Source organism: Maylandia zebra, linkage group LG20 (assembly GCF_041146795.1).
Source record: "Maylandia zebra isolate NMK-2024a linkage group LG20, Mzebra_GT3a, whole genome shotgun sequence".
Lineage (NCBI taxonomy): Eukaryota > Metazoa > Chordata > Actinopteri > Cichliformes > Cichlidae > Maylandia > Maylandia zebra.
Window position 1 is genome coordinate 24,844,749 of NC_135186.1, and position 16,542 is coordinate 24,861,290.

Genomic DNA, 16,542 nt, shown 5'->3' on the forward strand with positions numbered 1-16,542 from the left:
GTGGATGCCAGGTCCTAGGAGGTTAAGAGAGATATGCAAACCATGCAGATGCATGTATACATTTGTCTATTACCAGAGTAAATGCCCTCCTTTGCAGTTTAAACAAAATGATACTAGCTAGACATGTAACTTGTTTGATTTACGTATTTATTTTATGTATTTATTCATGTAACATTATAAAATTGTGGCTTTATTGCAGCTACAGTATTACATCAAACTACCCTCCAGAGGTCTTGTAGGAATCTAGAAACTTACATGGAAACCTTCGTGTTTTCTTTGCTGTGGGTTGCTAAATCATGCAGCAGACGTTTACTTCACGATTAATCCTGTCTAGCAAGTCTGTCACTCAAGCTCCTGCTCGGTGATGTGCTGCCGGAACTCAAATGAACAAACAACTTATTATATGAAGTTCATAAAACAGGCAACAAATACAGAAAAAAGAAATTTCTGCGATTAAAGAGATACTTTGTCAAAGTAATTATTTTGTCAAGCAGTCTGTTTTTTATTCAAAACATATTCTTATAATGCAAACAGTGCCGCAGGCTAATGCCACCTTAAAATACTTAAGAAGGGAAAACAGCTTCAGGGAATAACTAAAACTGAACAAACACTTCTTCAAAGGTCAATCACTTTTGTCTGTAGATCCAGACGAGATGTCACTTTTCTGTTTAAACTCACTTTGCATAATGTTCACCGTTGAAGTTCATAAAACTTCTGCAATAAATATAAGACATGGGAAAGTACCACAGACACGGTTTTCTTGTTCTAATGCTCTGAGATTTTGAGGTAACCACTGCACTACATGTTTTCCGTTGGATAATTTGAATAATACTGGCTTTATCTGTTTCTGTCTCATTGAGTCCCCCAGCCAACTCTTACCATTCATGTTCATTTTTCGTTTCCATTCATTAAATAACAAGCATAGCGAAAAACACAATGGGGAAAAAATACAACAACAACAAAAAAAGGCCAAAATGTTAATTATTCTTCACTTTTAAAATGCAGGAGGTAGTATGTGTGCAAAAAACACACTTGTAGACACAGCTGTAGAAGTAGCCCCAGTCATAAATAGGAGTTATTACTACAAAAAGCTATCAAACCCACTAAAGGCTAAAAAGATAAACACACGAATGCAGTTACTTTCTAATTAGTGAAGCACATTTTACATTTGCAGTAAAAGTGGAAATCCCATGAAAGCTTTGGCTTAATGTCTGTGTTTAGAAAATCTTATGCAAATTTGACGGTTTTTTGTAAACAGCAGTCACGCAGTTTGTCACCTGTGCTGTCACAACACTTTGAAACATTAAATGTGTTCATGAAAAAAGTGGGGTATTATTTGCAACAAGATTTTCATAGTGGTTAGCATATTCGTGCAGATAAGACAGGTGTTCACTAGGGCTCCAGTCACGAAAGCAATATAAAGAACCCTCTGTCAGAGGCTAAATGCTGTGCAAAGGACAGAGTGTTTACCTCTTCTTAACATGCAAAACATCTTGTGGCATACTGGACACAGCAGAGCTCGGTAATGAATAGTTCGTACAGAGTGAGGGTTTCAGGAGTTTGCAATGGAACACCGGCTCCCGTGTCTCATGTTTCCAGCAAAACAAAAAACAAAAAAACCCACTTCTGTCACTTTGAAACTTGAGATTAAAACTTCTCTGCTTTCCACGGTAGTGGTAGTGTTTCTCCCGTGTAGAAACACATACACCTGCACAGTTCAGGGTCTGGCAGCTAAAGGCCACTTCAGACTGCTCTCAGGCTTATGTAATGTCTTTTTCATCAAGGATATTTTCTTGATTGCACTTTATTTCGTTGTGTCTGAGGCACGAGCGTCTGCAGCCTCTGAGATAGTTTCTGTGCCAGCCATATTGCCAGCACTTTAGAAAGGACTCTGGGCCAGCAGTGCCACCTAAATTCAACACTTCTTGTCATCTCTCCCAGCTCCCCTATTAAACCCCTGAAATCCTGGGGTAAGCAGTACTGACGGACCTCCCTGAAGGCTTTTGGGATATCCTTGCTGTGGCCAAGGCCCTGGAAATAGATAAGAACAACTTCTTGATTTTTGTGCTCCTGCAGCACCCTTTTTAAGCGAGCCAGCACAGCTGTGAACATTGGCTCTATCAATGCAGAGGCCTCCTTTTGTCGGTACGAGTCTTTATCGTCACATAATTTAGCACCATCTTTTTTTCCAACAGCTTTTTCTTTTTTAAATTTTCCTAATTTTCTTCCATTCTGCTTCACATCCTCTTCCAGCTCTGCCTTGGTTTTCTCATGTTTCGTGTGTGCATTTCTGCAGTCTACCTCTTTTCTTTCACTCTGATCTGTGTTTGCCCTCTCTATTGTCCACTTCTGATAGGTTTTCTTGGCTTCAGGACTCCAAATTACAAGCACTTTTCCTTGCTCCTTGCAGACAGCATCCCACTGGCCATACAGCCAGGGAAGTGGGCCCAGATCTGCCACACCAGGCCCCGACTCATCCTGGCTTTGAGAGTTTTGGGCCCACAGAGGTGTGCGTACTGTGGCACCTAGCTCCTCCTGAAGAATTGAGCCTAATGCACACACAGCAGAGATATGGTCCGACTGACCTGATGAACACACCAGCAGCAGTGGCTTCTGGATATACAGCCAACCTAAATTTATCGGAAAAGACAAGGGGGGGGGGGGGGGGGGGGGGGGGGGGGGAAAGCATGTCCTTTATGTGTTTTAGTTGCTCCTTTAAGACCAACAGTGAAGCTAAAATAACAGAAATGAATTGAAATAAATTCAAGGCAGAGTAGTCATTCAATTTAAATTAGCCTGTGCCTTGAAACTGTAAATGGTTTCCATATGAAAACATGATTTGCAGTGAGGTAAATGAACTAACCTGCAGCTCCCCTCTTTGTAGCACGGTGGATAGAAATTCCAAACGACGCAACTACAAACACAAATATCAGAACTGCCACTGCATACAAGCCGCGTCTATTGTGGGTGTCTGTAAGAAAAACAGGAAAGAATAAATAAAACAGATAATGGTGAATGTATTTACTTTGTAGGAGTTGTGTGTGTGTATGAACATTCAGATGCACCAACTTATGCTGGCAGATTCAGGTTTGTGAGCACACTTACAGTCCGGGCAGAAAATTCTTCTTCCATGACGAACAGGATCCGACTGCCACACCTGAACAACAGCACGAGAATATAGATGATAAAATGCATAAAATCCAGAAATACATACATGTATGTGTGTATGTATATTTACCTGGACGCAAGGATTTTTAGAATAAAAGTGAAGAGGCAAATTTATTATTTTTTCACTTCTGTTTCCTTCCTATAAAATAGAGAACATATGCACACATGTTCACATTTTTGTCCTTTAGCATGAATTTTTTCCTTGTTTTTTAAGCTGTATTAAAAATGCATATTTTTTTTACCAACCATTGTAACTGAATGTGCTTTCCCTACAGCTGTGCATTCCCTCTCAGTAAGGACACAGAGTTGGCTTGAAAACGTTGCTGGAGAAAAAGAGTTGACATGTACCATTATCATCTGCCTTCCAGGTCCAATAGAGACCTCCCAAGAAGGCGTATCTGTGGGGGACAAAAAGGAAGACTGAGTGCATAAGGGAAAAGCACACAAACAACCTGAGACTTATTAGAGCTGTTAGTAGAATTCCTCCATCCCACATCCACCCACTCACCTGCTGTAAAAGGGCAAGAGATGTTGCGTATTCCTTGTACAGAAAGCTGTAAAAACGAATTAACATCTGTGAATAAACGGCAGGTAGCGGTAGTTTCCAATCAACGCATCTAGGTGCTTCTCACCTGCACACACATCTGAGGGTGTTTGTCCACTGCAGTAGTGTCATATTTCTGTTAAAAAGTCAAAATTGGTGTTTAAAAAACAAACAAACAAAAATGTTTTTTTTCCACAAATATTCATCATGGATGCTGCTATGCTTACAAGACTGTCTTTCTTCTCCAGGGTGGAGTTAAGCACAGGCGTGCAGAGGTGTTTGTGCTGCATCCAGCAGAGGGAGGCAGAGATGTTCAGCGGGCTGGGGCACAGTGTGTACAGCGTAAAACCGTCCGTGAAGAAAGTGATTTTAGAGGAGGAAAACGCATCTCTGGCATCTGTTGAGGCGATGTTAACGCAAAAAACATTAGAACAACATGCCAATAACATTCCCAGGATGCAAACGTTGGCCAACCTGTATCACCTGTATCACTGGATCACAATAAACACCACCAAACAGACATGCATGAACGCACAGATGTATGTGAACATATGCATTTTAAGGGTCAGTTTTAGACAACGAGACAGACAAAAATAATAACAAAAAAAATGAACACCTTCTTGTTCATCGTCATGAAGACACTTTTAATTTTGCATTTGCATTTGCAAGAGTCTCTTGTTCCATAACTATAAACCTACAACTTAATAACAACACTAAAAGAATGAAGAAATAGACCAGGATTGTTCAGTTTGGTTAAGACTAGAAATTTGGGGGTTTCTTACTTTCGGGCCTCTTATAGAGTCTTTTACCCTCTGGCCTGTGTTTGCCTTTTATGTTTGGTGTTATTGTACAGCACTTTATTGCTGTTTTTAAAAGTGCTTTATAACTCATTTGGGACGGCTGTGGCTCAGTAGGTGGAACAGGCTGTGGAAAGTCAGTGTATTGAACTCTGGCTCCTCCAACCTTCATGTCTAAGTAGCTCGGGGCAAGATACTGAACGGCAAGTTTCTCCCGACGCATCCATCAGAGGGTGAGTGCATGAATATTAGTTTAAAAGTGCTTAGACATAGAAAACAAAAGGCACTTGCATTAATGGGTGAATGAGGCTTGTAGTAAGTGCTTCAAGTGCTCAACCTGAGTAGAAAAAGCTTTATATAAGTACCATGAAACGTGTTAAATCCTGTTATCATATTAATACAAAAATGCGTCTTGTATCAGTTACTGCGTAGCAGGCTGGCAGTATTATCAATAATGGAGTCACAGCTGCTCTGCTGGATAACTTCTGTAACAATATTATCTCTTAAAAGGATACAGCAACATAATTCTTTTGTATTATCTTACGTAAACAAACAAACAAAGAAGTCCCCATAACAGCACATATTGAAACTTGCATTAACCTCCCAGAGTGTTATGTACACCTGTTTAACTGCTTGTTAATGCAAATATCTGATCATCCAATCACATGGCAGTAATTCAGCGTATTTATGCATGCAGACAGGGTCAAAACAACTTTCTACAACAGCTGATCTACCGGGATTTTCCCGACGCAATCATCTGGAAGGTTTACAGAGCATGGTGTAAACAAGAGAATATATCTAGGGAGTGGCAGAGCTCTGGGTGAAAATGCCTTGTTGATGCCAGCGGTCAGAGGAGAAAGGCCAGACTGCTTCAAGCCTGCGGGAATACAATAAGTAACTGAAATACCACTGTTACAACCAAAGCATGCCAAGGAGCATCTCTGAATGCAAAACACATCTAGATGTGAAGCTGATGGGCTACAGCAGCATACTATTCCTGTCAGCTAAGAACAAAAAACTGGACAACAGAATGGCAGACAAATGTTGCCTGATCTGATGAGTCTCGATTTGTGCTGTGACCTTTGGATCACAGTCAGAATTTGAGTGTAATGGTGTGAAGCCCCTTTTACTGGGACACTTTGGGCCCCTTAGTATCAGCTGAGCATCATTGAAACATCACAATCTACCTGAGTATTGTTGCTGACAACGTCCACCCTTTTATGTCCACACTGTACCCATCTTCTGATGGCTGCTTCCAACAGGAAACGCATCATGTCGCAAAGCTCAGATCATAAGTTCAATCAGTTAATTAAGTGGGTAATTACGTGTATTTGTCATACGGATAAAAATGAATCTCTTTAATATGTATTCAATCTAAATGAATGAAACACAACCACTTTAGAGAACACAACCACTGCAACTGCAACAAAAAGTTGGCAGCACTTTCTGGTAATGCAATAAAACTTCCTTGAACACAACAATGGAAGAGGATGGGAGTAACTGACACAGATGTGCTTACGGAAATCTGCAACATCGTACGCTGCAGAATCCTGCATTACAAGAGTCAGTTTGTTTTGTTTTAGTGTGATATTGTAGCTTGTGTGAGGTTTGCATTTTTTGGCATTGTGAAAGATTGTAAGACAAGGGGAATGATGAAGAGCCTTGTATTTATCAAGTATTTCACAGATAAGCACTTTAAAAGCTGTAGAGCGCTCCTTTTCCAAAGCTTCTTGTTGTTGGAGAAACTGTGGCTTCCAAAAAGCCGGCATTTACCACATATTTTGGACGTGTCCAAAACTGAACACATTACTATTATTTGCAGAATTAGTTGCTTTATTAAGGACAAATAATAACATATTTCTTTTTTGTTTTGCACAATTATGAATTTCTAAATTCTCCATCTGCAAGTTTACAAAATAACGACCTACTTTGATTCTTGATAAGTTTAATGGACAGGAAAGCAAATACAAAGAAATGGCTTAAGCCAGAAGTCCTAGCTTTAGAGGACTGGCATATCCTCGTGAGAGCCAGAAGAAAAAATGTTTGGATATTTATTTATTATTTCATTAATTCAAATTTAAATGTTACATCTTTCAATTTTTCCTCAAAATTGTTTGTTTGTTTTCTGGGTTTTTTGTTGTTGTTTGATCACAGAATGATGTGATGCATTGTTTCCAATTAGTTTTACTAAAAAAGTTTTACTTTATGAAAATTAAAAGAGTTAGATGACAGAAACACGTCTGATTACTAAAACATCATATTAACAAATAACTTGTCAGAGTCTAGCTTCTTTTTTTAAACTCCATTCTGCAGACCCAACTCTCACATAAACCTGTTTTGTGAGGTCATGGCTCCCCACTATTAACAATGACCATGGATGGTATGATAGAGGGCTGAGTGACGCAGACAGGATTTTACTCAGAAATGTGGAAGTGGAGTCACACTGAGTGCTGTGAGGATGTGAGGTGGAGGAGGGCCACACATCAGAGAGAGAGAGCTCAGAGGAGGACGTACTACCAGGTCTTAGGGAGTTTGAGAAGGGGCAAAATGACGACACCCTTATACTTATTCAAAAAGTCAATTTTGGATAAGAAGTATTGGGTAAGCTCGGGCTCTGAAGTTATGGGATTTGGTTTCTCAATTGCCATGAAACTGTGACGGGACTCATTTTTGCATGCCAGCCTTTGAGTTCTCATTTCCCTGAGGGCTTTATTCTCTTTGACTTGTTACTTTATTAAACTGCCTTATCTTGAAGAATCTGTGTCACTACTGAATCAGCTATAACTAGGAACCAGTAAATTCAGGTCCTAAGTTATCTGAATCATGCTGTGAACACAGACACGCAGAAGAATGTTTCGCTTGTGCGCGGTTTTAATGCTGTCTTCAAACAGAAGTGCGTCCCTCTGGCTTGTGTGCAGTTTTTTTTTCTTTCCCTAAAACCTGGTTACTTACTTATAGTTTAATGTAATCGGAGGACCATCTGCTTGGTGTTGTCCTGTTTTCACATTTTGCGTTTTAAAAAAGAATTCAATTCAAAAGTTTCTTGTCTCCCTTTCTAAACATCACAACGCCTAAAAACGTTCTCAGTCACACTCACCCATGACTCCCGTCTCTTCAATGGGGCACTTTTTACGCCGCGTTGCGTCGGTGTGGGTGTAATATGCCTGCCAATGCAAACAAGACCTGGTGTAAGAAAGAATACTGACAACATAAAATACTGCTCCACTGAAGATTACACTCAGCTCACCTCTATGCACACACAGGGCAGCAGGTAAGAGATGTTGAGAACAGCTGACTGGGACGTATCAATCTGTAAAGCACACACAAACACATTACAAAACAAATCGCGCCGAGCTCACTCTCTTATGGAATATTTACGTTTGAGTCCACTTTGAGTCCTCGGCCTTGCCCCAGTGTGAGATGTTCTCTGTGATTTTAGGTTACTTTCTAGGGACTTGTGATTTGTTTAACTCTGTTTAACTCTGGCCTGTTTGTTTCTTATATTTGGTGTTACTGTACAATTTTTTGGTCAGTCCTATTGCTGTTTTTTAAAAAGTGAGTATTGCGGGAATTCAACTGTATTTTTTTTTATGTTTCCATTTAATTTTTTTTGTTCTTTTTAAACATATTTTAAGACGTTTGCAGTGCAGTAAAAACAAGAGCAACGTGCAGGCCAATAATTTGCCCACTTGAAACCCATTTTAATATACTTTACCTCATTTGGAGTGTAACTAGTTTTAATTTATGTGAATATAGCGCATCTGTAGTTTTCATTGGATTGTTAACTTAATTAATTTAAATGTTTAGTAGTAAATATCAAGTGAAAAAAGATTTTAATCACCAGTGTATGTTGTTTTCAAACAATAATACTTATTTGAGCACATTGTACATGTATTCAGTATGTTATGTATTTAAACAGTTATAACCTGTTAAACGTAACCTACGTAACAACACCATAATAACTATACTTACGATTAACTATACTCAAAAAGTAACCCATCCTGACACATTATTGTCATGTGAAATAGCTTTATAGAGCATTATCACCACTTTGACCTTTAGATAAATATATTGACCTTGAAAGAGACGTAAAATGTCAAATGTGGTCCTTTCTATATTTTGACAATACACACCACATTTGTAAGAGTAATAGTTTCTAAATTATATTCTTTTTTGCCCATTTTCAACCAATCGGTCATTTGGTTGACCTTGTGGACGTAACCCAAATTTTGTTGGATTGTTAACATCAGAATTATTTAAAAACTTTTCGAGCCATCGTGTTCACAGACAGAATGACACACGAGTGTGCAAACACTACCAAAAACAAGGTAATAAGTAAACTTGCCCGTAATACTCACTTTCAGGGGATGCCGCTTGGTCTCGCCCTCGCATGTCCATTTATTTTTGTAACAGTGTCTGACATAGACCTCCTCAGTGTTCATGGTAACAGTAAAAGATTCATTCTTCGTGGTGACGTTGATGGATTTTCTCTTCATAGCAACAGTGATAGATTTAGATGACGAATCCACAGACAGATCAAAGTCTGGGCTTTCTGTCACACACAAAACAAGCCACAGAATATTTGAAAAACTGGATGATGTTGAGTCACTAAGTGTTTTTGATGACTATGGAAATTATGTGATTTACATGAAGCCACCAACCTAAATCTATATGTTCACTGCTCTGTTCACAACCACAATTAAAATATCAAATGACACCATGTTGTCTGGAAACAATCAGTTTATTTATCCAGTAGAGAAATGCACAGATTGTATTTCAGATTCCAGATCACCTTTACCTTCTACTCTGTAAGTGACATTGCAGCTTAGTGACTTTGTGCTGTAGAGCACAGAAACAATGTTTCCAGTGTTCGCCTTGACACAGTCATATTCAAGCACCCACTGCAAATGAAAAAACAAAACAAAAAACAGCCACAATCAGGTTATATTTATCTATAAAACTATGCTTAATATTTTAGCAGTTCAAAGGAAAAAAGCCATCTTACCATGGGACGACTGGTATTTCTCTCTGGTAATTGCGGTATGTTACAGTTGCAACAGCTGAACTTTTCACCTTTATGTGTTTTATTCTCACGCTGAGATGGAGAGAATGAGAGATGATACCACTGTACCTGTTAACATCATGAACTGCATAGTCATACTGACATTTCTCACTCTTCGGTGCAGCTGCAAAGGTAACACCAACCTGTATTTTCAGTGGCAGTATTTTCAGGGTAGGCTTAAGTGTCTTCTTAATTGGACTGAGAATTTTAAGCTTTGGGCTCTTGTTAAAATCTGGAAGAAAACAACTTTGTCAGTTGTGCCACATAACAGTTTTATAGGTGGTGACATACATCCACATGTGTGTTTGAAGTGGATATGTGAACTTTGAAGGCATGGTTGCACTCCGTACCCTCAGCTTTCAACCAGACATAAACAGAAACACATTCAGAGTAAGCCTTCCCAGTGATAGTAGAACTTATCATTTCCACAGGGCATCTTTCATCAACATGATCTGTGCAGGGACAGAAGAGCGTTAGGACGGCTATCACACGCTTTCACAATGAGAAAAGTCAAAGAAATTAAATAACTTACCTTTTGGGTTTCCAATCTAAAGTAAGGAGAACAAAGATAAAAAAATTATGTTTAGGAAATATTTAGAAATAAGGAAGAACATTTAGACATTTATGTCATTTTAAAAAGAAAAATGGCCCACTGGATATCTGTGAGGGCACTGTTAGTGCTATAATAAGCGATATACAGGTTTGGGGGCAACATATGCTGCCATCCAGACCAATGACAGTCTCAGTCAGCTTAATTCAAACCACATTAATCAGGTATCGCACATAAAAGCGTGACTCCGATATAAAGAGTCAAAGATGTGAGCAAAAAAGTCCCCCATTTTTGATCAGTCACAGCAAGAAACTGTTGGTCTCTGGGGAGGATTCTTTGTCTTGGTTTTTTTGATTGGCGTGTGTTTTCATTGTTATAAATTTAATAAGTCATTCAAATGATTCTTAAATCATTGTGTTCTGATTTAATTTACATTTCCTCTCTGTAAACACGGTTGCGCAACTTGAACCGATGTTCAAACATACAAAATAAAAGCAAAAGATTAAAGTACACTCATTAATTTGACTGGAAATAATAATAATACACTCTCATTTAGCGTTTACAGTCATTTCACGCAAATAAATCCTGCTCGTTTCGCTTTTGTAGTGCGCTCTGTGTTTAACTTACCCGACACGTTGTGGTATCTTTTAGCATCACCGGAGACACTAAGAAGCAAAGAATTGTAAAGGCGGCGGGAAAATGTATTTTACGAATATAAAACATATTGAAGTTGAAATATTCGCGCAATAAAGGGCCAGTGCGTCGTGTCATCACGAAGCGGTCCGTTTTTTCTGCTCATCTGTTAGGTTTCCTGCTGTCTGGCGTCAGAGCGCCGTAGAGTTTCATGAAATCTGCCTGTGGGGTTATCAGCTGGAAAAAAAGGAGTCGGCTTGTTTTTTCTGTGTTCTCAAACGCCACTAACTGGCAAATGACTAAAACCCGAAGGCGTTTGTTTGAAAAAATGTCAGTGTTTTTTCATGAATAATCTCTGCCACCGCAGCTCCGCCTCTCATTAAAGTCCCAGACCGCGGGGTGAGAAAAAAAGCGTTTAGTCTTACAGATGAATGGGGACACTTGAGATGATGCTCACTCTGAAATACAATACGCACAGAGCTGCTTGTAGTAATCCCGGCGTTATATCAAAATATATATTTAAGGATAATCCACTGCTTTCAGAAATTGATATGGAGAGTCGCCTCTGTTTTATCACTTTATATTAAATTGAATAAAAACAGTTTTTATGGCAACTAACAATTTGTAGTATCAAAGAAAATCCAGTCAACCTTAGAATTTAACGTAAAAACTTTAAAATACTATTTTTTAAAAGTACAGTGGGAGACAGAGACTTCAAACAACTTCACTACTTTACATTAGGCCTTAAACGTTTCTTTTTTCTAACTCTTATAGTTGGGGTTGGATCAAGTGAGCCTAAATCATCCCTCTCCATGTTGCATAAGCACTCCCTTATTCTTTTTCTTTCCATTCCCCTATATTCATACAGCACTGCATGTCATAAGCTTTGGTCTACTCTCTCCTATGCCTCCTGCTTGTCTTTCTATGCACTCTTTGTCTCACTTCTCTTTCCTCTCACCTCCCAACAGGTCTCAGCAGTTGCCTGCTGCTCTCTGAGCCTGGTTCTATCACAGATATATTCCTATTAAAAGAGAGATCTTCCTCTCCACCATCACCAAGTGTTTTAGGAATTGCTGGGGCCTTCCTTTTAATATCACAGGACTTATATACTTTACAATACAAAGCACATTGAGACAACTATTGCTGTCAACTGCAGTAAGTAAAAATACTGAAAAAGCATCAAAGTTATGGGGGGGGGGGGGGGGGGGGGGGGGTGTGAGTGGACAAGAGAGGAAAGAAGTGGACCACAGAGAATATTTATAGAGCGATGGAAGGCATGCAGAAGTGGTGTTGGTGCACAGCATCAGAGCCCATGGGGCACTTTTATATATGTATGTATATATAAGTAGAAAATGACAATGGTAAAAAATAAACAAACCAGAAGAAGGAAGCAAAACCAAAACGACCCCTCTCATATTCTTCACCCTGCATTCCAATGGCTCCTCTCTGGGCGCCGCCTCCGCTGCATTTCCTGCAGGACTGAGAGGAGGAGAGCCACCTTTGTCCCCGAAGCCACTCTCCAGCCGATAAGACCATTTCCCACACCAGAAACTTCAACTACTCTACACTCTTTTTATACTGCCGACACTTTATTCACTTTTAGTCACTTAAAGTCATTTATTCACCTATTCAGTCACTTTAATTTTAAAACTGTGTGTATACTGTATATTCTGTGTGCATTTATTATCTCACACTTATAGCCTGTTTATGCCCTGTCCTTATCTTCAACGTCATGCTGCTCTGTTGTATCTTAATTGCCCCTTGGGGATAAATAAAGTCTTTCTGATTCTGATTCTGAAAACATTAATGAGACATCAGTTTCTCTTCCATTGTAGTTCTCCGCCTGGCCGTAACAGTTACAAAAGTCTGTCCCTGCCTTTGATCATGGAGGTCCACGCCTGCAGAGTGCCTATTAAGACATAACCTACACAATAAAGGTAAAGGAACATGTGACTGAAAAGCACAAGGATAATAATGTGCAAACATTTAGAAGTGAGTACCACCTGGAATCCAAGCAAGTATCCACTCACTTATCCATTTCATCAAAATGGGGAGCGGGAACCTGGACACTATCCCAACAGTCCCAGAGGCGAGAGAGACGAGAGGCGGGCTACATCCTGCACAGGTTGCCAGTCTATTGCATGTGAGTCTAATCCGTTACTAAACTAATGAAAAGCTTATGTGGCAGCAGTAAGCAAACGGTGTGTCAAAATCTGATAAATCAATTCAAAGAACACCAGCTATGACAGACGCCCAAAGACCTGTGGCAACTCTGAAGGAAGCCTCTGAGGGTCAGACTGGAGAAGCGGTGAATACAGCAGTTGACCTGGACCAACACTAATAACAGCTTTGTGGGAGAACAACGAGACAGACTATTCACATTGAAGTTTGGTCACATCTTTAGTGTAAACACTTCAAACCAAAATAAATATAGTTTCTGCATTATGATACATGGATGTGTACGTGAGCAAAGTATACAGCCAAAACAAAAAAGGATTAAAAGAACAACATTTATGGAGCGGCAGAGTCATATGGACTTATTCCTTCAGGTTATGGTAAGAAAGTACCTTGATGTACAGATCTGATAGAGACATGCCCACATAAACTTACAATAGTTTGTTTACAAAGACGCATCAGCTAAATCTTGATTTGGATGAGGTGCAATATTTGTTTACAAACGGGTCACTTTGGCATCAAGAGCTAGATGCTAAACTACACATTCAAGGGTTTTCTTTGGTATTTCAGGTTGGCAGTTTGCTAAACAGTGAGGTAAATAATTATTTATTCCCCTGCTGAATTATCAAGTTTGATCACATCATATCAAGTTTGGTTCATTTTAATAAATAGAAACAGAATATCAATCAAAAATCCAGAAAAACCCCCCAACATTAAATATATGTTATAAATTGATTTGCAAGTCGGCCAATGTTCAATTCAATTCAATTCAATTCAATTTTATTTATATAGCGCCAAATCACAACAAAAGTCGCCTCAAGGCGCTTCAATGGTGATCTTGGTGGCTGTCTTCCCAACTGCCTTTAGGTGATTAACACAAGATCTTGCATATAGCTCCAGACCAAATGATTCCACCACCTTCTCACCAAGCTTCTTGCTGATGGTCTTACGGCCCAGTTTAACCTTGTGCAGCTCTACAATCTTGTCCTTGACGTCCATTGACGGCTCTTTGGCCTGGAGAGATTGGAATGGGAGAAATTGATTCTTTGGATGGGTGCGATTTATACACACGAGTAAAGATCAGGAGTATCTTAGATTGACTGATTGATTGATATCACTGTGCTACGTTGGAGCACAGCCGATGCACGTGCACCAGAACTGTGGCTGAGTTGTAGGGTGTCAAATACTAATTTCACTCACTGACATGCAAATCTATCTACCGTAAAACTTTCGTGTAATGGTATATTTTTTCGAAATTTTTTGTATCCCATCTCACTCCACTAAAACAAAATCCACATTAAATTTTGACTGTTAATTTCTTGGGAAATGAGCAACCTTACAAATTCAGTAATGGATCAAATTACACCCTCCACTGTATATCGGAAGAACCTCTTTATGCCTCTGAGGGTGGCAATAAGAGTGTTTCAGTCCACCAATTTAGTCAAATGCTGCTAATGCCATGAGGAGCCGGATTCTTAATGAAAATTCCCTTAACTATCGGGCAGATGTGGCACAAGCATTCATTACTGGGTTCAAAGAATAATGTGTTTTGCTACCTTTTCATCTGGGGCCACAATATGGGCAATGCTTTTAAATTTCACAACAGCATTGGTTGTACTTTGTGTTTCTAAAGTATGATGGTGAAAAGGTAAGCATAATTATTTGCTCAGCTTAGACGTGCAGCATTACTGTTTAGCTGTCACTCTCTATGGTTTCACAAGCAGCCTCACAAGCTGTGGTCTACTTACAAAAAACCCCACAAACCTTAAAATAACTATCTTTAGTAGGTATGGATGCAAATGATCCTTCCTCACTGCTGTAGATTATCTCTTATCATGTTGACTGTTCAGATAAATACACCCAAAGATCAAATGCTCTAGATTAATCAGCGGTTGTGGTTTGTTGGTTAATTCGTCTTTTAAAATCTAAATTTATAATCATACTAAAACTATAGATGTGCTTAAAAAGACAAAATGCTGTAATTACAGTTAGAGCGGAAATCTAAGGGGGGTTAGAGTTCATAGAGAGAGAAAAAAAGGTTTCCACATCACTGTGAGGTCACCTCCCCTGTTAAGTGTGCTCTGCTGAAATGCTTGTGATGCTTATCAGTACTTTCCACTCACTTGCTCAGAGCCGGAAACAAGACGTCTTCAGAGAGGTGTGTCTTCTCAAATGCAAATCACAAGATATAAACTGTGTGGTGAGTGGGTTCTCAGAGTCGGGTGGGGAATCTTTACAATGTCTGGAAAGAGTGATTAAAAACTCTGACTTGGGTCGAGAAAAGTCACACTGGTTGTCGAGTGAACTCACATGACAACTGAAAATGTCAAAACAACCACCTTATGAGAAACGTGGCTTAAATGAAGGCACAAAGTGAAGTCATGAGGAAACCTCAACATCAGGCAACTGCTGGTGCTTCAATATAGCCTACATCTCAGAATTGTTCATCTAAAAACACCCTGAAACGGCCATGTTTAAGGGTGTTTTTAGATGAAATGCACAGAACAGGGCGTCTTTGTGACATCCTGCATTTTTCCCTAATACCTCCAAGCACTATTTTAAACTTGAAAAATTGTTGTTATTATATTATCTGTTAGATGGTTTTGTTCCCGCATTGAGGAACTTAAAACGTTGAAGCCCTGACGCCCTCTGAGAAAAACAAAAGACCCTTAAAGAAAAGAAAACAGACAAGCACATTGATAAAACATGATATGGATGTTGTGGAAAGGCTGTCTTAACAAGCAAAACCACTCTATAGTATGTCTGGCATCATATAGCAGAAAGGCACTTTACAGGAAAAGACAAAAACCCTGCAGAACCAGTGTGAGGGCCAAGTAGATGGGAGGTGCACGTTTAACACTTCACTAGCACTGTGAAAGTCTAAGTTGTTTAGACACACATCAGGAGGAAAGCATATCTTCAAAGTGTCAGATGTGACATGTCCAGTGTTTACCCTTTCAGAAGAGAAGTTGACTTGAGCCCTTAAGGCATAGGTGTCAATCTCTGGCCCGCGGGCCAAATTTGGCCCGCAGCCTAATTACATTTGGCCCGTGAAGCCATACCAAATTACTATTAGAGCTGGCCTACTGGTATTATACAGCTAACATATATATTGTTTAGTATTAAACTTTGCTTGTTCCATATTCAGTTTTTCAGCAAAACTTGTTTGAGTCCATAAGAAAAGATTCATTCTTATATCTGGAGGAAGATTTTTTTTTTCAATAAATATTAATGTTAGCCCGCGACTTTGTTCCAGTTTTGAATTTTGGCCCACTGTGTATTTGAATTTGACACCCCTGCCTTAAGCAAACACGGACACGAACACCCCCCCACTTGGCAGTGTTTCAAAGCAAATACAACACTTGACTGGTCATGAATGTTGATCATAAATCTTTCATCTTATAAGTCGTCCCCGTCTGTCTTGAGTTATTAACAAAATGACAGAATGCATCAGGCCATGAGAAGCATGTATGACTCACGATTACCCTGGAAAGAGGTAATGGGAGGGTCTGGATTTTCTGCTGAACATAGTGAAATATTTCCACAGAACAACAGAGAACAAGGAATAACAAGACGAACCACAAAAAACAGCACAAAACTTTAAAAAACTCAA

At 39.3% G+C, this 16,542-nt stretch overlaps 1 protein-coding gene across 1 annotated transcript; it reads right to left on the minus strand.

Annotated features, from left to right (window-relative positions):
* Window positions 1-138: 138 nt before the first annotated feature.
* Window positions 139-11,077, minus strand: LOC101486281 (uncharacterized). Its single transcript, XM_004546137.3, has 17 exons — window positions 10,749-11,077; window positions 10,104-10,119; window positions 9,922-10,023; window positions 9,715-9,803; window positions 9,515-9,604; window positions 9,308-9,410; window positions 8,868-9,061; window positions 7,757-7,819; window positions 7,607-7,673; window positions 3,940-4,109; window positions 3,801-3,848; window positions 3,677-3,722; window positions 3,415-3,566; window positions 3,239-3,307; window positions 3,106-3,157; window positions 2,864-2,971; window positions 139-2,630 (listed from the first exon to the last, which is right to left on the minus strand). The coding sequence occupies exons 1-17, from the start codon at window positions 10,890-10,892 to the stop codon at window positions 1,780-1,782; spliced, it is 2,364 nt and encodes a 787-aa protein (XP_004546194.3). The 5' UTR covers window positions 10,893-11,077; the 3' UTR covers window positions 139-1,779.
* Between the last annotated feature and the right edge of the window lie 5,465 nt (window positions 11,078-16,542).